This window comes from Diadema setosum, chromosome 3 (genome assembly GCF_964275005.1).
Source record: "Diadema setosum chromosome 3, eeDiaSeto1, whole genome shotgun sequence".
In the NCBI taxonomy this organism is placed as follows: Eukaryota; Metazoa; Echinodermata; class Echinoidea; order Diadematoida; family Diadematidae; genus Diadema; species Diadema setosum.
Window position 1 is genome coordinate 19,933,718 of NC_092687.1, and position 20,962 is coordinate 19,954,679.

Here is a 20,962-nt window from a genome sequence, read left to right on the forward strand (position 1 = left end):
TCGTATGAATTTTCTCTCGGTCTCTCTCTCGCCTAGCCTGCCTCACCGCTGATATTGGTTCACACACCCATACTATTTTTAGATCAACGCTGGTGTGAATTTTTTAAACACGTGCTCATACACTCTGAAGGCGTTTCTATTGCGGGCCACAGTAGCGCCACTATATGCCACATACACACGTAAGCATACAGGCACACGTATACACACACACAAACAAACCACTACCACTATGACCACCACGCATGCACAGTTTCTACATATTGTATTATTATACTCCAAACACACACACATACACACATTTACACACACACACACACACAACAAACAATACACATCACATATCGTGCAGCTCACAATACACACACACACACACACACACACGCACGCACACACACCCACCCACACACACACACACACACATACGCATAACTTACCAGTCATACCCATCCCACCAAAGCCCGAGCCCGGGGCGACAATCTGTGACGGGGCGACAATTCGTGTCGCAACAATTTTTTTGCCAACACGGATTGTCGCCTTCGAGGTCAAAAACTGGGAACTGCACAAGCGTCACGGATTGTCGCCAGGCGACAATCGGTGTAGGGGGCGACAATCCGTGCCGCCAGCGCCCGTCACGGATTGTCGCCCCGAGCAGGAGGCGACAATCCGTGTAGGGGCGACAATCCGTGTCGCAACAGCTTCATTGTTCCGAATTTCATTTACGGATTAACCAGTCTTCGGAATAACGAATCTTCGGAATAACGCCACAAATTTTCAGACTAACGAACCCTTTTTCATTTTCGGATTAACCCTAACTTACCTGGAATATTTAGAGAGCTTGAATTCCTGGGGGGGGGGGCATTATGCCCCCCTTCAGATCTCGGCCGTTGCTCGCGCGATCGCCGCAAAATTTTGCATGAAGATAAAACCGGATGTAATCTACAAGATTGTTTAGTTAAATTCTCAAAAATTTTCTATTTTAGATAAATTAATTATGCAAATATATACAAAAAACCACATTTTCGTCGGTAATTGGCTTATAAAAGCTTATGGAATGCTGAGTTTTGGTGTAAATATTCCTAGTGACATTCTAAACATTTTTGCGTTAAAAAAAATCAGTATCGAAATTAATTTCTTATGTTTTTTATTGCTTTATCAATTTTTTTATATATTACCTTGTTTTTTCGAACTTTTGTTTTTGTAGTTTTTTTCAGCAGAATTTGTCATACAAATTCTTTGAAGCATAGTTATATTAAAATAAATTGATTGCAGCCATTAAAATTAAAAATATGAATTTCTATATGAATTAATTGAAAAAACACAATTTGTATTGACTTTGTACACAAAATCACGTTTTTGAGCAATTTTGGGGTTGACGAAAATTTTTTGAAGGGGCGTGGCTTCGGAAAGGTATGCCCGGGCGCGACAAATTTGGTCTCAAAAGTTGTGCGAGACTTGAAATTAAAAGTCAGCTAGCGGCGCGGTCAAAAAAAATTGCGCGCCGGAATGGTCGCGGAATTCGTCGGGGGGGGGGGGGGCATTATGCCCCCCAGGTAAGTTAGGATTAACGAACCTCTAGGTATAGGGACTTTGCGTGTTTCGGATTAACGACCCTTCGGAATAACGAACAGCACCCCCTCCCCTCACCCTCACCTACCCCCGATTAGAGCACCCCGAGACCCGCCATAATCAAACATGAGATTTCGGTCATTAATGTCTTTACAGCACCAACTTTTTCGGTTCGACAGAAGTTAAAAAAAAAAAAAAAAAAAAAAAAAAATCGAGAGAATAGAGACTCTGAGGGTTCAACCCCCCCCCCCCCTCGTCGGCGGAGGGGGTGGGGGATTCAATTTAACAAATTAAGATCGAATCACCATAAATATACTATCTGCCAAGTTTGGTGAAAATCCGTCATAGATTTTACAAGACTATGCAGAAAATGTGGAAAATCCCCTTCCTCCCTATCACACCCCTTATCAGGGCACTCCTGGACCCGTCATAATCAAACCTGAAATTTTAGTAACTATATTGTCTTCATATAACGTAGTTCCATATTCTTAGGTTCAACAGAAGAAGATTACAACTTCCAGAGTTTAGGGACCTGAAACTTCAACTCCTCCTCCCCCCCCCCCCCCCCCCTTGGCGGTGGGAGGGGGTGGGGCTCATTTTACCATATAAGATCATATCACCGTAAAGATGGTATTCTGGTAATTATGGAGTTTATCTACTATCTTTATACACAATATCGCTAAAGTAAATGATTTCCACATTTCCCGGCGACGTTTTGCACATTTCCCGGCAAAACTGAACTTTTGCACATTTCCCGGCGTCACGTTTGCACATTTCCCGTTGATGAAATTTGCACATTTCCCGGCGAGACGTTTGCACATTTCCCGCCGTTTGCACATTTCCTGGCAAGACGTTTGCACATTTCCCGGCGTTTGCACATTTCCCGGCGAGACGTTTGCACAATTCCCGGCGTTTGCACATTTCCCGGCGTTTGCACATTTCCCGGCTCCACAGGGGGCAGGTTGTTGACCGGGAAGGGGTCAAGGTCGTGACAAACCACCCCCTTCATTCCTGACGGAAAGATATAAGACTATAGAACCCTTTGGCAAAATTCGGTGGCAATTCATCGGTGTTGCATTTTTTTTTTTTTTTAGTTTTTTTTTTTTTTTTAGTTTTTGATTTACAGTACTTCCTTTTTCTGTGAGGGTTTTTTTTTTGTTTTGTTGTTGTTTTCATTCTGTTTTGTTTTGTTTGTTTGTTTGTTTATTTATTTGTTTGTTTTGTTGTTGTTGTTGTTTTTTTTATTGGACCAGCCAAGATTGATTGTTGCACTGTACACCGATTTGTGTGCAACTGCGCAGCCGCACAACAATAGTACGCCAAACAAATTGGACAATATGACGTGTCAATGGCAAGTGAATCTGAAAGGCACACAGCAAACCAAGGAAAGGTGTAGTGACTGAGACGTCGGTGCCTCTGTCTTACCACCACTCAGAAACCATGTCGGATTGGGATTGGGGAGCCCGTACTAATGGTTTGTTCCTTCAAATTCTTTTGTTTCGTTTTTTTTTCTTTATTTTGTTTGAATACAGTGAAGATGCTGCCGAAATGGGAAAGAGTGCAGAACGCTTTATCTTCTAGTCCCACGTGTGATAATATGTGTAGGGCCTAGTTCTAAATCTTCACTCGAGCTAGCTCTGCTGTGCACTGTGTGTAGGGCTAGTTTAGTGGTTTGTGAGCGCTCCTCTGACATGGGTCGGTACGGTTCGCTTTCACATCAGACGCTTGAAGACGGGAAGTTAATAAATGCACCTTACAGAGTATTTCACAGTGCAGTCTAGATGTATCGGGGAGGAATGCAAGTGTCCTCTCACAAGCAACATCAAGTAAATTTACAACAGTCAGGTCATCATCAATCATGGTCATGTAGGCCTATGGAATAACCACGATAACCGGAATTTTGATATAAATTTTAGAGGTCTAGGAGTCACCCAGGACTCTAGAGGCCCCTAACCGTGTTTGTTGTTTGGAATGTAACGGGTGTGCACTGTAAATTATCAACTTTTAAGCTCTACAAAACAAATGCAGTTTGAATACGCAGTAGAAGGCCTGTGATAATCCCCACATGCATGTACTCGTGTCATGAATTTTACAGTAAAATGATAATCACAACTGATAATGTTTCAATGTCACGACTATGATTTCATGCAGGCTAGCATTTTAATACTCCACTGTTGGTGTGCACACTTCCTAATATTAAGCTACCACTGCCGGGTTGGCCGCCTACCTGTACTCATGCATACACTTGTAGTATTGTTTTGCCCAATGTAAGTATCCAACCAAATCATTTTCAGGGTATCCGGATGGGTGCCAGTCCTGTGCCTGACATGGCCAGAAAACACCAGAGGTCGAGATCAGACTGTATTTCAAAGTAGCAGAGTTGTTCAAATTCATGAAATTCTTCCATCGAGATGTTTTCATTGCAACTGATTGACAAAGTTTTTACGTCGATGTAGGGCAATTTGTCAATCAGTTGCAAAGCAAAGTTGTTGCCTGTAAACACATTGCATTTTAAGTTCAGCAGGAGCAGCATTTTTCAGCACAGTCCTGGTATCCTTCAATGGCATAACATGCATTTTCTATGTCCACTATTCCAGGTGCCCGTGGAGGGGGCGGTGGTGGGGGTGGCGGCATGACAACTGAAGACATGCTGGAAGCGGAGAATGACCGGATGACTCAAGGACTGGCGGCCAAAGTCTCGACGCTGAAATCGGTAAGTCGACTTTCTGCAGAATCCACAGAAATAGACTAGTGAAAACAAAATGGCAGTCGCACAGTCATATGATGCAATGCAAAAAAATATATATATATTTTTCCCTGCAGCCGTGCAAAATTCATTTTTCTGTTAAAAGTCCTCTGCTAATGTGACCCACTACAACAAAAGGATCCGAAAGTCGAGGGAGGTAAATTTTCTTAAAATGACATGACATTATTCCCTTACTCTTCCACTTTATTTTTAGATAACGCACAACTCATAAAAGTACTCTGTTGCGGAGGTATTGATGATTTTATGAGACCATGTCGAGTGGTCTAGGAAATCAGCGTTTTGAGAAAATCGGCTTCAAAGTTTTTCTTTTGACTCAATTGTGATCATGGGGAGGTAAGACAGTTTTCACCTCAGGACAATAGAAGGTATGCTCCTAGCAACCGCCGCGATGTTCATTCAAGCTTAGCGCCAGCAGTCTACGCATAACCAATCAGAAAGGATGCCACGCACTGACCAATAAGATCATTCCCTTGTTGCTAGGAGTGGATTCTATCTGCGGTGCTAAATCCAAATCTTTGGACATGTTTCTGTTCTGTTGAAAGTCATAATATCATGGCCCAGCAAACGCTCATTTCTTGCCTTTCTGTTAGTCATCTAGCTTCAAAATTTTGGCAGATAATACAGGAAACATTAGACTACATAATTATGCCAAAAATAGGAATTTGATGGTTTTCACTGATTTTGATGATCTGACTTATAATTTGATTTTCTCAGCTCAGCTGTCAGCAACTTTCAGATTCTTTTGTCATGGCGGGTCACAAATGTATCATCATTTCTCTTTCCATAATGGAACAAACAGGTGATTATTGTTTGGTGGTAAGTTGTTGTACAGTCTGTAATCCAGATCACCAGATGGGTTCACAAATTTTGTAAGTAAGACAGCTACATGTATATAACTCTGTGACATAAGTGACCCACTGCTTTGGCTAAGGCTTGCACTGTCTGAGTGTTTGCAGATGTACAAGTATGTTTCTGCAATTCTGTTCATTATGTACAATCCCATGTAGATCTTGGTATTTGAACAATGGTATCTGTGTATATCTCAACAGATTGCAATGGATATTGAAGATGACACCAAGGAACAAAACCAGTACTTGGATGGCATGGTAAGTTGATGGCTTCTTATTGCAAGTATAACACAAATGCTCCTTGGATCAAAAGACCATGGTGTTTACAAGAAATGATGGCCATACTTCATCAGAACACAGATACAGGGAGAGATGCATGAAGATTTGTGAAGATAAGATTTAAATGTAGATTATGTGAAGATGGCAGGGTGAAGAAGTTTTCAGTGTACACCAAGGTCTGATTCCTCACTGGATGTTCAAGTGGATGCAAGTGTGGTTTCCATGGCAACAAGTGACTGGGTTCATATTCATACTGTAGACTGGTTGTTTGTCCTATGATGCTGTACAATGGGGGGAGGGGGGGGGGGGGTGGAGGGGTGATATAGCCTCATTGGTCAATCTGTTAAAGACTAGTCCTGAGTATACTTGGGCAGGTGTCTATATGGGAAATGTGAGTTACAGCAGATCAGCTCATTCTCAACAAATTAAAGAGATGGTATAGTTGTGGTGGAGATGGGGGGGGGGGGGTTCAACTTGTAACTTTTTGTTTTGTAACAAATTAGAAATTACTTTATATTGAAACTTTAAGAGAATACAATTCTAAGAAGAATTCAAATCTGATAAAAATCACTCTTGAAGTGGCTGAGATATGAACAAACAAAGTAAAAGAAAACAATCTTGATAAGTTGGGCCCAGCCTTTTACATTGTATTAGAATTGCTTTGTTTAGCTGAACCACGTATCACAAGAATGTTCCATGCCACTTGTTGTGAGGACTGGAAAAAATACTGCTCAGTTATTTTTCTCCTCCTCAGGGGTCGGACTTCGACAGCTCGCAGGGACTGCTGAGCGGCACGGTCAAGCGATTGGACGGGATGTTGAGCTCGGGGCGTGGCAATCGTAAGCTCATGTGCTACATGGTGGTGGGTATCGTCCTCCTCTTCGTCTTTGCCTACGTTCTCTTATCGAGAGTGACTAGTCACTGAATTTGCACCGAACTATTCAAGGAGAGAACTTGAACTTGAGCTTGAAGGGAGCAGCAGCAACGACGCTGGCGATAAAAGCAGGAACCTCTGATTACTGCCAGGAAGATGTAATGATGAGTCACAGGATTGCTTTTAACCCATTGCCTATCACAGCACTTGGCAGATTCTGTACCAAGTCTGTGGGATTTTTGGACTCCATGTAGGCAACAAGTTAATCATTTGATATCAAAACCCAGGATTACTGTGGCCCTCTTGTTCATGAGATCTTGGAGGAAGAAGGATGTTTCTCAACCCCGTAAATCTAAAGAAAGACTCAACTGATAGGGGGAGGTGGAGTCATTCTTCCGCTGGTGTTGTGCATTGCTCCCATCTGATGCTTTTTCAACACGAGAGCCTTGGGTAAACTGGTCACCAAACAGACTGAAGGCTGAAGACACCTCCGCGGTAGGGGGCAACATTCTGAAATCATGTGATGGTGTCCCTAATGCAATCTATGTCTCACTTGAGAAGCCTTAGGATCTACACCGTGCGGCCAGCGACTCAGTATTTTAATGCCACAATAATTATGGTTTTGCCAATCAGCCTTTAACATCAGCTTTACACCACACTGAATGATGTGCGATGTCATGAAAAGGGGAATAATTATGCCTCAGTGATTCGGCCGAGTCGAGAGCAAAATGATTGTGTGAAATACTCTTGACTGCTAAACTTGAATGATATGGTTATTATTTTTTCAGATATATATATTATTAATTCAAGTTCAGATCTTTATAAGGATTGTATGATATTGAGAATGAATATGAATGAGCATTTTTAGGAGGAGGGTTTCATGTTTAAAGCACACATGTTCAACTTTGGTTCTGAATTTCAGCCTCCCCTGAGCCTAAAGAGCTGTTACAGTATCTATCTTTAACCCATCAAGTCCCATAAAACATATTTCTGCAACCTGGTGCTGTATCTTTTATGATAATTTCATAATTCAGCTTTTCATTGTTGATGTTTCACAAGGCAGAATAAAACAACAGCAGCAACAAAAGGCTCTCGTTTCAGCCCTGTTTTTGTCATATACAGTCCTATATTTGCTTATTTTGGCTTCAGGATTATCAAAAATCTCCAAATTTGCCAATTTTTTTTTTTTTTTTTTACTGATCCTTAAATTGGCAACATATTGTCGAAGATAATTGGTATTAGTAGATAAATCTCTTTCAAATGTTTGTATTCGTCCGTTCAGATTGTGTTCAGTTTTAATGAATCCAACCAGTTCCGTCGTGTTTCCCTCCGATGCAGAGTCCACTGTGAAATTACCCCAAGACTTGCCTTTATTCGAATTAACTAGTAGATAATCACCATTTTACTATCATCCATTGATAAATACCATACAATTTGTACATCTATAAAGAAGTGAGCTGGCAATTGAAATTTGATGTTATTTTTTTTCCCCAGAAGGTGATAACGATTGATGGCCTTTTCTGCAAAGCCTTCACCCCCCCCCCCCCCCAAAAAAAAAAACCCAATATATATAATATTATGTATTCTTGTATTATATTGCCATTTGATGAACTGTGTCAGTCTGTGTCACACTCAAAAGTTCTCCTTCTCCACATTTTAGTGACTCTGTGTCAGATCATGTGGCAGCTATTCATGGTGAATATCCTGTACAAAAGCATCTTGCACACCTGTAGATACAGTGTCTTATATGAAAGTAAAGTAATTTATTTCTGTGTATAGCTTGTCATTACTTAATATACTGTTCCTCACATTACGTCACATACATTGCCATGTGTGGAATATTATGTACACGTATTTTATTACTCAAAAATTTGTGCAACTTTTGCATTCTGCTAAACAAATACACACAAAAAAAGAAACATCCCAAAATTATTTTTTCTTCTTTTTGCAAAGAGACAGAGATACATTTGTACAATGAAATACTCTGTATGTATGTAGAAGCATAAGCTCATCTTCAAAATAAGCAAGTGAATTTGAACAAATTTTGTCGCTCGAAAGGAACAATTATTGAAGAGAAGTTTCCACTTTTACACTCACATATTATTGGAACAACTCCTAATTCAATGATGTAAATGCTTTCAATTGTTAAAAATATAATTATATAGTTATACATTATAATTTCTGTCTATAGACATAGTTATACCTTGGAGCATTGTAGCAAAATGCAGCATGTATACATGTATTTATCATTAGGCAGGGAAAGGCACATCTATACAGGTATTATGTACAGGAAGTGAAGATGGTCTCAATGAGACAGGATTATGAAGTGCCAATTGCTGTTGACAACCCGTTGAGGACGAATCCTGAGTATCCTCGGCCAAGCGTCTGTGGAGAATGTGTGTTGTGGCAAAATCAAACCGTCCTCAATGGGTTAAAGGACAAGTCCACCTTCATAATATAAATACATGTGGATTGAGTGAATGCAGCAATATTAGGAGAACACATCAGTGAAAGTTTGGGAAAATCAGACAATCTGTTCAGAAGTTATGTATTTTTAAAGTATCTGCACAGTCACTGCTGGATGAGAAGACTACTACATTGTATGAGATCACATACATAGAACGAAATATGGAAAATATAAAGAAAATTTCACATAATCTTATTTTTGGGAAAAAGTACACATTTCTTCGACTTGTCACTGACTTATGCTAAGGGTAATATTACTTCCCCTGCCTTTCTAAGGAGCCAAGACAATTTTCCCATAAATTTATTTTATCATGCGAGAAAATTGAAAATACATTGAATTTTCTTTAGATTTTCAGTATAATGTTCTACACATGTGACATCACTAGCTGTATGTAGTCTTCTCATCCAGCAGTGACTGAGCAGAAACTTGAAAAATTTTTGAACAGATTGTCCGATTTTCCTCAAATTCTCACTGATGTGTTCTGCTAGTATTGCTGCATACACTTAATCCACATGTATGTGAAGGTGGACTTGTCCTTAAAATGTGTCAGAGCATATAATTTATGCCTGTGATGGACAAAGAAATAAAATTCACCATTCTAGATTATGGAGAAAGACTCTGACTCTTTTATTCCAAGACTACTTGGTGTGATAAAAGTCAAGAGATGGCCTAGTTCTGTACATTTGTTTTCAGTTATTTCCAACAAGGTTCAAAGATCGTTATGATGTTTGTTTTCTTTTTTGATGTACAGTGTACAGCTGTACACACCAGAATTATACAAATCCATTAAAGAACAACTACCAAAAATAAGGATATGACTGTATACTTAATGTGTATTACTTCTTGCAGAGAAATACAAATATTTTTCAAGCGAAGTGTAATCAATTATGTTTGTTTTTGTTCCCTTACGAATAGGTACCCACGCTATGCTCAAGTGTACTGATTTTGCTGCTCAAATGCATGCTGAGAAATTAATGCCACAGCCCCAAAGGGACAGTGTAGGAGGAATTTGTTTGCAGGTTGTCCGTCCGTCTGTCCATCCCTCCGCGCTTTCTTTATCTCATTAATCACAAAAGACGAAGAAAAAAACCCAACAAACATCCAATGGATTTTCCACGTAGCTGGCCCAGGTATGCAACATTACATGTGGTAATATCTCCTGTGGTAAGAGGTCAATGGTCACTACACTTTTGCCAAAAATGACAATTTTCAGCAGTGAACTTCCTCTACAAATGTTCAATACATTGCAAACTCGATAAAGAGATCTGATATACACTGTAACCAAATATGTATGTGATATAACAAACTAATTTCCCTGGTCCCAATTAATTTATTTCCTTAGTTATGTATTGTCCATTGACTACTGATATAACAAAATATCTGATATAGAAAACAAATGAATTGTCTTGGTCCCAAGGATCTAGTGTAATATACAGTACTGAGTTTCCAGTGTACTGGTAGTACATGTAATATACTAAAGAGTGATAGTGGTGAATACATGTGCTACTCATTGTTAACAAGATATGAAACTTCAGATACGCATGTCACTAAGTACTCTAAAGTCTAATACCGTATTGCTTATGATGATGACAGCTGTATTTTCTTTATCCTTTTTAAGCCAAAGTGCCAAAATGGGGTGGAACAGCAGTCATTATGTGTGTATGTGTGTGTCTTGGGGTGCATTACATATTGTAGCATGTGTGTGTGAGTGTGTGCGTGTGTGTGTGTTTGTGTGTCTGTCATAGTAGCTTGTTTTATTTTTGTTTTCCCCTTTTCTTTGAACAGATCACAATAAACACTTGTTACAGCAATCTCCTTGGAACGTTAGCAAATATTGTTACAATGTATAATGAAATTTGAGAGTGTTTTAAATTTGTCTGTATTCTTTATGAGGGTCCACGTACTGTATACCAATCTTTTCATTTATCATTTTTTCCATACATGTCCAGTTTCAGTTGAGCTGATGCTTCAAGTTTCCAACGCTTTTTTTTTAATCATAATTTTTTTTCTACATAGTGAGAAATCTTTAATATGGAAGATCCTTAAAGTACAGTTTGTAATTCTAAGAGGAATTAAAAGTTTATTTGATGTGAATTGGTATTGAAATGGCTAAGATTATCTAAAACAAAGCGATCCTCATAAAAGGTTGGACCCAATTTTTATGTGGATCACTTTTGTTTTACCAAAAATGTTGGATATTATCTCTGCCATTTCCGACATCTCTGACATTTAGTCTACGAAATGGTCATTTCGTCAACAAAATGACTAATTTCATAATGAAATAGGCCCGCGACACTTGGTGCTCCATACAAGTTGTCCATGGTTTGAACCATGGTTTCAATTGTACCACCTTTGTGATTTCCGGCCTGTAGGTGTACTGTAAAACTAGTTGTGTGTATGAGTGCAGGGGTACTATGTAGGCTGCAGCATTGCAGTGTTCCGAGGGCTGAAAAGGTTTATTTTTTTGGTGGAAAATCAGTATCTTTATTGTTGCTGGGGTGACAAGATCTTGTACAATTTGTATCTCGAAATTGTGGTGGAAATGACTTTTTTTTTTTTGCATTAAAGGGTGTGTACAGTTTTGGTCGAGGTAAGGATTTAGCTTTTAACGTTTTGCGAGATATTCAGAAACCACTCTATGAGATGTCAAAGAGCATGCAATTTTAAGGGGTATCAAAAGTTTATTTGATGAAAATTGGTTTTGAAATGGCAGAGATTTCCAAAAACAAGGTGAAACAAAGAGATCCCAATGAAAGGCGTGGCCTGTCGCCTTATCACTTTTTTGGATATCTCGGCCATTTGAAAACCAATTTTCATCAAATAAACATTGAATCCTTCTTAAAATTACATGCTTTTTCATATTTCACAAGAGGTTTCTCATTATCTCACGTCGGAATGTTCAAAACATGAATCCCCACCTCAACCAGTACTATACAGTCCCTTTAAGTGTCAGATAATCAGTTAAGTGATGTCCTTTCCAAATCCTAGCTGTCTTACCCCAAAAATGAAGCCAACATGCCATGTCAAACAAAAGGCTATCCCATTTGATATAGTGTTTTGGCTGCCAAGTTTTGTTTTGTCTTTCTCTCTCTCTCTCCTGAACATTTGACATTTTGTAGATACCTGGTCTTTTCACCCTAGCGATATATTTCCTGCATTTAGACAAGTGTACTTAATACAGTTTTAGAAAACATGTATTCTTCATGATACCTACAATACTTTTTTTTTTTTGGGGGGGGGGGGAAGCCAAATACAGGTGTATTGCAAAAAAAGTAACGGTATCTCTGCGAATGTGCACACGTGTACCATGTTTGCACATTATACACACACACACACAATCACACTCGCATTCCTATAAAATGTACACACACATACTAAACTACCACTGGAACTTGTCTGTTTAAAAAAAAAAAAAAAAAAAAAAAAATCACTTTTGTACATCTGTGATACTCTGCTTACTGCTCAATGTACTATAAAACCAGAAGTTTTTGCATGCGTGAAACTTTCACAAATTTTGCAAGGAACGCAGTTTCACGAAAGTTTAATGTACGCTATAGTGTTTGCCTACACAATACATGGAATGCCACTGGCAATTCACAAGTTTTGTGCAACAAGGTGTTCCTGGTTTTACAGTTTATGTCACACTCAGAAATGAATGCAGTGTATTATACTTGCACCAAGATAAAAGCATGTACGTACATCTCATCAACAGCGCCATTTATGTCAAGGAAGAGAACTCCACAAAATCAAGTATATCAATATATATATATTTCATTGCGAAAACTTACTGATACCATAACATCACAGGAAATCTGTCAGGTCCTCCATATTAAACATTCACAATAACTACAACCATGATAAAACATGCATGCAGGTATAACTCTTGAAAAGCTTGCTCCAAGCTCTTACAGCACATAATTTCATTCCAGAGAAAAACAACTTGCAGTCAGAAGGGAAAATCTTTGAAGTGTACAACATAGTGATTTCACACGAAGAAAAATTCAGAGGAAAGCAGAAGGAATATATAAATAACATTTTACAGTTTAGTATGACATACATGGTAAGCCACGGGGGAAAGCGATGGAAGAATAAAAACTTTGTAGTATAGCTTTACTGTACATATTAATGATCTTTTGAATTCTACCGTAAAGAATGACTACCCTCCCCATCTCATAAATGGAAGCTTTAAATTGGCAACCACATTCTCACCCCCAAATTTTCTCCGTCTTCAATTTTTTGTAGCATTTAAACACCCAGCTTTCTATAAACAGCACATTATGAATGTGTGAATTCTTTGGAAGGGAGTAAGTTTTGCCAATGACCTACAAATCTTTGGTACAAAGGAATATTTCTCTTGGCCAAGTTGCAACAATAATGGCATGGTCCTAGAAGAAACAGTTATTTAATTACAATTAAAATCATCACTGATTTAATCATAATTACAATGATGGTTATGACTATAATCATTACCATCACTGTTATTGTTACTATCATCAATGTTATTATCAGTGGTAGCAGTAGTAGTAGTCGTAGTAGCAGCAGAAATATATTATTATAACAGGCATGGTAACAATGATTATCATTATTATAATGATATCATCACTACAATGCAGAGACAAAGAGTGGCTCCTGTCACTCGTAAGAATACCAACTGCTTTTAATATTTCCTTTCACACGCCGTTGTATACTCCCACACACACAAACATCCAGGAATACTCATATCCCTTGCAATCTACTGTAAGGTGCAAAGGTGTGTATTAGGCTCTTATCTACTTCTCTCTGACAGGAACACTGCAAATTCACAGCCAGAGGAAAAAGTGATAAAGTGAGCTAAGCTACATTATTCCATATATGTGACAGTGCACCTCAAAACAAACAAAAAGTCGCCAGATATGAATTTTTAGTTATGACCATATTCTGAAAGAGCAGACTTTAAGCTTTAAAAGGATGTGTAACTCAAATCAAATGGACTCTCCTAACCTATCTAAATATTGGAAAGAAAGCAAAAACTCAGGAAAAGTGTGAACTGAGAAAAGAGGCTCTGAAGTACAGTGTCTCTTCAAGCGCTTATGATACCAAACCGTGCTGGCTGTGCGATGAATGGGACAAAAAACAGGAAGTAAACCACCAGAGTAAAAACAATGAAGGGATTATCAGATTAAATTGAAATTAAGCATGTCTCATTAACACATTCTGTCCATAATTAATGCCAACTTCTAAAGCAGTAGCACTATCCTTTCAAAAGTTATTGGAGTTGAAAGTGAAGAGTGTGGAAAGGTTTTTCAGAAATGAAAAAGGGATTCGAAAGACGCACCTAATCACACTATTCTGCCAAAAATGTTCGAGATAAACTACTAAAAAAACACACTTTCCTACCCGTTTTATGATACCAAATTTTAGCATCATGTAAAAGAAGATCCGCTCTTTCAGAAAATATGAAAAAGTCAAGTTCGGCTAGGTTGACCCATTTCACTTATTTTCAGTCCTCACGCAAAATCAGGGTGTGCGACTTTATGTTCGTTTTGAGGTGCACGGTCACATATGACCCTGCATCACAAAACCAACAACTAGAAATCAAAGCGACTGGTATGCCTCCGCCATAATGCATGATTTTCCCAATAGGTCTAGATAGTACATGTGGACAATGTGTGATTACATTTTCACAAAACTGGCAAAATATTGAAACGACAAGTTTGTCACAAATGTGTTGAATGTTCACATTCCTTGACCTAGGTTTAATTGGATGAATAGGAGAGCATGTATCTAGGGATTTAAGGACTTTAACTTGACTTTGACCCATTCATACATTTAGGCATTGAGTAATTTTTAAGGTACAGGTGTGGAGAAAAAGTGCAATTTCTGAATTGAATAGTAAATTGTTACCATTTTCATCTGGCCCTTGACCCTAAAATTCGTAAGATAATCACTTTCAGGTAGAATATGCATAATATGTACTAAGTTTCAAGATAACTTGAGCCACTTCCGAGATATGGAGGAAAAAGTTAGTTCAGCACTTTCACTTGATCTTTGACCTTTTGACCTTTGAGGCAAAAAAAGAAAAGAAAAAAAAAAACTTTCCAGAGAATTTCTATTAGGTTACACATGTATGCATACACCAAGTGTAAAAAAATAACCCTGCAGGCATTGCATGATAGGAGGGAAATAGTAAAATTTTGAAGTGTTGCACTTGACCTTTGACCCCTGACCTTTGACCCATGAACCCTACATTCTCTAGATAATCACTTCCAGTCAGTATATGTATATACTATGTTCCATGAAGATACCTTGAACAATTTTCCAAGGTATGGAGAAAAAAAAAAGAAGTTTTAATATTTTCACTTGACCTTTCGACCTTTGACCTTTGACCTCATGAGCCAAACTTTCACCAGAGAATCTTAATTGGGTAATACATGTATACACTAAGTTTCAAGAAAATATCTTCAGGCATTCAATAGATATGATGGAAATAGTGAAATTTTATGTATTTGACCCTGACCTTTTGACCTTTGACCTTTGACCTCATGACCCAAACTTTCACCAGAGAATCTTAATTGGGTAATACATGTATACACTAAGTTTCAAGAAAATATTTTCAGGCATTCAATAGATATGGTGGAAATAGTGAAATTTTATGTATTTGACCTTGACCTTTTGACCTTTGACCTTGAGCATGTGCACCCAAAAGTTGATAGGCACAACTTCACCCCCTAATACACATACATGCCAAGTTTCATTAGGATACCTCAACAGGTTTTGATAGTTACCTTGTCCACAAAATTCATTACGGACGGACGGAAGGACGGAAGGACGGACGGACGGACAACCCGAAAACATAATGCCTCCGGCACCACTTCGTGGCGGAGGCATAAAAAGTCACCAGACATGGATTTTTAGTTAAGGGGCAGATTTTGAAAGAGCTGACTCTAAGCTTTAAAATGATGTACAGTGAAACCCCGTTATAACGAGGTCTGTGGGACCACTGATATTGTCTCGTTATAACCGGTTCCTCGTTATAACCGTACGTACTAAAAACAAAGAAAAACATAAGCATGGAATCACATACCAATCAATCAAACTTATGATCAGTCTTTGCGTTATTACACAAGTAAATGGACCATTATTATTGAGAAAGAATAAAAAGGAATCATTTCTGAGTTGATACCAAAAGAATAAAAAAAAAGAAGGGGTTGAAAACGCGTTCTTTGTTTTTCTTCCGAAAAATCTCTTCGCGAGTGTTGTGCATGCGTTCTTGAAAAGTGCACGGCAGGGTTGAATTTGTAATCCTTTCTAGACCTATCTCTTCCTCGAGTATTGAACCATTCTAAAAGAATGAAAATATCATTTGTGAAACACAGTACAAAATTTTAAGAAACAAAATCACATTGTATTAAAAACGTTTGTTACTGTTTTTTTTCTGAACATGGGTGCAAGCAGAGTAACATGCACTATTCAGCTTATTTCACGCTGTGTGCGCCTAGCGGGATCGCGATGATTACATTAATTATTTAGGCTGTATTCCATGATGTTTGCACCAGCAGGGGTTGAAAATGCGTTTGGTATTTTCCTCCCCAAAATCTCTTCGCATTTCCTTTTTATGCCTATCTCTTCCTCATTATAACGGACCATTCTGAAAGAATGAAATTATTCATTTGTAAAATACAGTGTGAAATGATAATGAACATCACGATAATTTCATTAATTATTTCTCCTGTAATCTCTTGCATAGTGTACACATCAATGTTTCCCAACCAGCAAAACAACTGGAAGTCGGAACTGATATGGAAAGGATTATGATAAGCTGCACATGCATTCCAAAAACATATTTCTCCATGTTCTGTCACGAGTTTGTTTCACTGAATGAAACATTTTTGAATGAGTTTTTTTTCTTTTTTCACATTACGGACTGGTTTGAGCTAATATCAAGTAGGCCGCCTACGCGTATCTAGAAAAAAAAAAATTAAAATAATTATGTTCAAAGACTGAAGAACACCGGGCGGTATCCGTGTCTTATCGCATGGTTTATAAGAAAACATGCAAAGAACGGTACTCAGCATTTGTCGCTGATAATGGAGGATAAAAGAGGGATAACGGCGGGATGACTGAGCCTAGCACATTTGTTTCCTCTTCCCGCCTCAGATCATTCATTGATAGAGAGACGGCATGAGGATCGCTACAATAAAGCTCACGTGTTTATGCACATATACAATCGTGATACACGCGCGCGCTATGTGGTCAGAATGACTCTGCAGAACGAGAAAGAGAACAGAAGGATAGCGTGGATTCGGTTTTCAATGTTTCGTCTGTCGCGTGTTTGAAAGCGGCAGGTCAAGAAATGGAACCTCGTTGTAACCAATCAAATTGCTTATGTGTTTCTTTATCATGACGCACTGAAGATGTCCTCATTATATTAACCGGAATCTCATTATAACCGAACTTGTTGTAACCGATCCGTTTTACCATAGGTTTACACTCAAAGAAAAATGGGACCGATGTGATTACCTCGTTAAAAGCGGTTCCTCGTTATAGCGAACTCGCTATAAAAGGGTTTCACTGTATAATTCAATTCAAATGAAATCTCCTGACCTATCTAAATATTGGAAAGAAAGGACACACTCTGGAAAGTGTGAACTGAGAAAACAGGCTCTAAAGTACAAGGTGTATTCAAGTGCTTAATCTTTACCAAGCCATGCTAGCCATGTGAGATGAACGAAACAAAAAAAAAAAATGTTGACTACCAGAGCAACAACAATGAAGGGATTATCAGATTAAGCTGAAATTGAGCATGCTTCATTACATCATTCTGTAGATGATTAATGGCAACTTTCAATGCAGTAGCATTATTCTTTCCAAAGTTATTGGAGTTAAAAGTGAAGAGTCTGGACAGGGTTTTTAAGAAATGAGAAGAGGGTTTTATGAGAAACACCTAATCACACTATTCCACCAAAGAGTGTTTGAGAAGAATTGCTGAAAACACAAGTTCCTATTTGTTTTAAGATCCCAAACTTTGATATGATATAGAAAAAGACTTGCTCTTTCAGAAAATGTGAAAAACTCAAGATTGGTTAGGTTGACCCATTTCACCTATTTTCAGTCCTCACACAATATCATTGCGTGAGACTATTCTGTTCGTTTTGTGATGCACGGTCACATACGACCCTGCATCACAAAACTGACAAAGAGTTGCCAGATATGGATTTGAAGTCAAGGGTTGATTCTCAGTGAGCAGACCTTTACAAAGCTTTAAAATATGTATACCTCAATGCACATGGACTTTCCTATTAAGCCTACCTAGATATTGAAAAGAAAGCACAAACTCAGGGAGAGAGTGTACTGAGAAGAGAGGCTCTGAAGTTTAGGTTCTATTCAAGAACTTAATCTTACCAAGCCGTGTTCTGCACAATAAATGGGACAAAGCACTGGGTAATAAAACTCCCCAGCAACAGCAATGAAAGGCTTATCAGAAAGCTCAAATTGAGAATGGTCTATTAACCCTTTCTATCCATAATTAATAACAACTTTCAAAACAGCAGCATCATCTTTTCAAAAGCTAATGGACTTGAAAGTGAAGAGCATGTATCAAAGGTTTTTGAGAAATGAAAGAGGGCCTCTAATACATACTTGAGCACATTATCCTAAAAGTAACAGTCTTAGAAAAACTGCTAAAAACACAATTTCCCATTTTTTTTTTTTTTATGGTCCAAATTTGTTGAATATACAAGAAAATTTGCTCTTTCAGAGAATACACACAACCCCCCCCCCCAAGATTGACAAGGTTAACCTGTTTAACTTTTTTTGAGTCCTCACATAAAATTAGGGCATGCAACTTTTGTCGATTTTGTGATGCATGGTCACATATTTGAGTCCACTCTGACAGACATCAGATTTTTTGACATTGCATATGAGTTGTTCTTTTTGTTTCATTTCATTCCTACACCATATTTCGTACTCCCTTTGATTACTTTGTGGAAATCTTCCTAGTGTACAGTAACAGTGAAAGTTCATGAAAAAGGTTATATTTTACCGTCGTGCAATTTCCCAAAGTAACGGAGTTTGAGGAGAGAGGAGAGGAAGAGATCGGAATGGGAGAGAAAGAACAAGAGGCGGAGAAAGGGGAAAAGAGAGGGAGAGAGGGAATGAAATAAAGAGAAAGAGGAAGAGAGAATGAGAGACAGAGAAAGAGGGGGAGAGAGGGAGGAAGAGAGAGCAGCCATTCCCAGTGTTAATGTATCACGGCATGAAAACAGGACCCTCCGCACTGCCAGTGAAAAATCACACAATTTAGAAAAAAATCTGCAACATTTGGGTGAAAAATTGCTACACAAGTACAAAACCAGAAAAGTTGCAGACTGAAGTGCCTCTTTTCCACGTGTGTCTCCAAGTTAATGTTGCCATGATATTTTGCAAAAATATGAAATATGAAATATCAGGATACTTGTCACATTTCTAAGCTATTACGTCATAGACGTAGCTACACACAAAAAGCTGCTGAGCCTGATGATCATGCCCAGACTACAGCGGCACAGTTTCATGAGTTTTTTAACTTGGCGATTTTTCATTGCAGAAAAAAACAGAAAGTTTACAATATTTCCCACCGGAGTCAGGTCCCATTCCATGCCTCCTCATCAGCTCCAAAGCATGCACTTTGTGTATGACTTTATCTATCTACACATTCATTCATATAATTCATTTATCATATATATATAAACAGAGAGATATATTATATATATATATATATATATATAATATAATCTATCATACTGGTCAACAACGCAGAACTAACATCAACTGATGCCAAATAACATTAAACATCAATCACTTTTTCTTTTTCTTTTTTTCATCATGCATGATTGCATAGACTTGGGCAAAGGGAACGCTGTAGGGTTCTAGATTGGGTGCGTGAGAAACCAAGAAAATGATCGTGAGGAAAGGAAAATCTAACATTCAAAACTGATGACGTGCAAGCTAGTATCAGAAAAGAAATATGTACATGCAACAGTGTGCGGTGATAGTGTGCCATCATAAAGACTGAGGGACAGGTAAAAAATGTGGCATACTGTGTATTCGACAGGTATGTAGTCGAGGCAAAAAAGTGATAACATCGGACAATCTTCAGTAGTGTGTAAATGAGCTCTGCAAGTTAATTTTATCAGTTTTGCATCTAACATTTTGTAAGTTATGACAAAAATGAGTTCTTTTCTGGCACTGCCAACCTCACATGAAGCGATAATTGGGAGATATTGTAGAAGTGGACATTTTTGTGGGGTGGAAATTCTCACACATTTCGTCGAAACACCAAACTAACATGAAAATAAGAGCATGCAATTCGTCTGCTTATCTTATGCAATACTATCTCATATTTGGATTCCATGGAATTAAACACATGTTGAATTCTTTTTTCCCGGCCGAGGACTAAATATCGCCACGCAAAGATATCCACTTTTACAGTGACGTAGAGATGAAACATCTATTATCGAGAGCAGCAACATGACTACAGGCTAACTTTCTAGTCTAGAGCTCTGTTCCAATGCTGACAGTAGGTGCATGCCTACAGTACTACCAATCAAATAAATCTAAGAAAATCATAATAACGGTATACCGCCGAATTAACCTAGCATTTTTTTGTCACAATTTTCTTTTTCTTTTTCTTCCAAATGCTCGCTACATGTAGAATGTACATATGACTGACATCAATTACTCTAGATTCCAGTATGTACACACATGTTGAGGTTACACTTTTTATCATTATACAATATTTGATTTCATTGAAAAAATATATATCCATTTTTTGTAATATCACTGTCATTTCTGAATAGTTTATGGCAGAGATCATCAACATAGTTATACATTCATAAAAACTTTGTATCAATGTGTTAAGAAAAAGAACAGGCATTCTATAAAATGTAATGTCCATAAATTTACAAAAATGTAAGGTAGTTACTCGTAGGTTCTGGCTACATTGAATTACAAGACGGGATGACACTATGCCATAAAAGGGGTTGATTAGATAGATACCAGTTAAATGTGGCATATCAACACATTACACTGAAAATATTACCGACATAAAGTCAAGAATGCATGGTGACTTGGCTGACAAAAGGGAAACCTGAAAATTGTCCACATAAAGAAATGAACATTACAGAATTGATACGTTTCTTTCTTCC

The 20,962-nt window shown here is 38.1% G+C and overlaps 1 protein-coding gene across 1 annotated transcript; it reads left to right on the forward strand.

Annotated features, from left to right (window-relative positions):
• The first annotated feature begins 3,308 nt into the window (after positions 1-3,308).
• Positions 3,309-10,545, forward strand: LOC140226246 (BET1-like protein). The gene is made up of 4 exons (XM_072306730.1): positions 3,309-3,392; positions 4,164-4,279; positions 5,383-5,439; positions 6,215-10,545. Exons 2-4 carry the CDS (start codon positions 4,199-4,201, stop codon positions 6,383-6,385), a joined length of 309 nt encoding a protein of 102 aa, XP_072162831.1. The 5' UTR covers positions 3,309-3,392; positions 4,164-4,198; the 3' UTR covers positions 6,386-10,545.
• Positions 10,546-20,962: the final 10,417 nt, after the last annotated feature.

Excerpts from the sequence above, each read along its gene's own strand:
- LOC140226246 (XM_072306730.1), top strand. The coding sequence starts at position 4,199 with ATGACAACTGAAGACATGCTGGAAGCGGAGAATGACCGGATGACTCAA. Across the intron at positions 4,280-5,382 it reads AAGTCTCGACGCTGAAATCG|ATTGCAATGGATATTGAAGA; the intron begins GTAAGTCGACTT and ends ATATCTCAACAG. Across the intron at positions 5,440-6,214 it reads ACCAGTACTTGGATGGCATG|GGGTCGGACTTCGACAGCTC; the intron begins GTAAGTTGATGG and ends TCTCCTCCTCAG.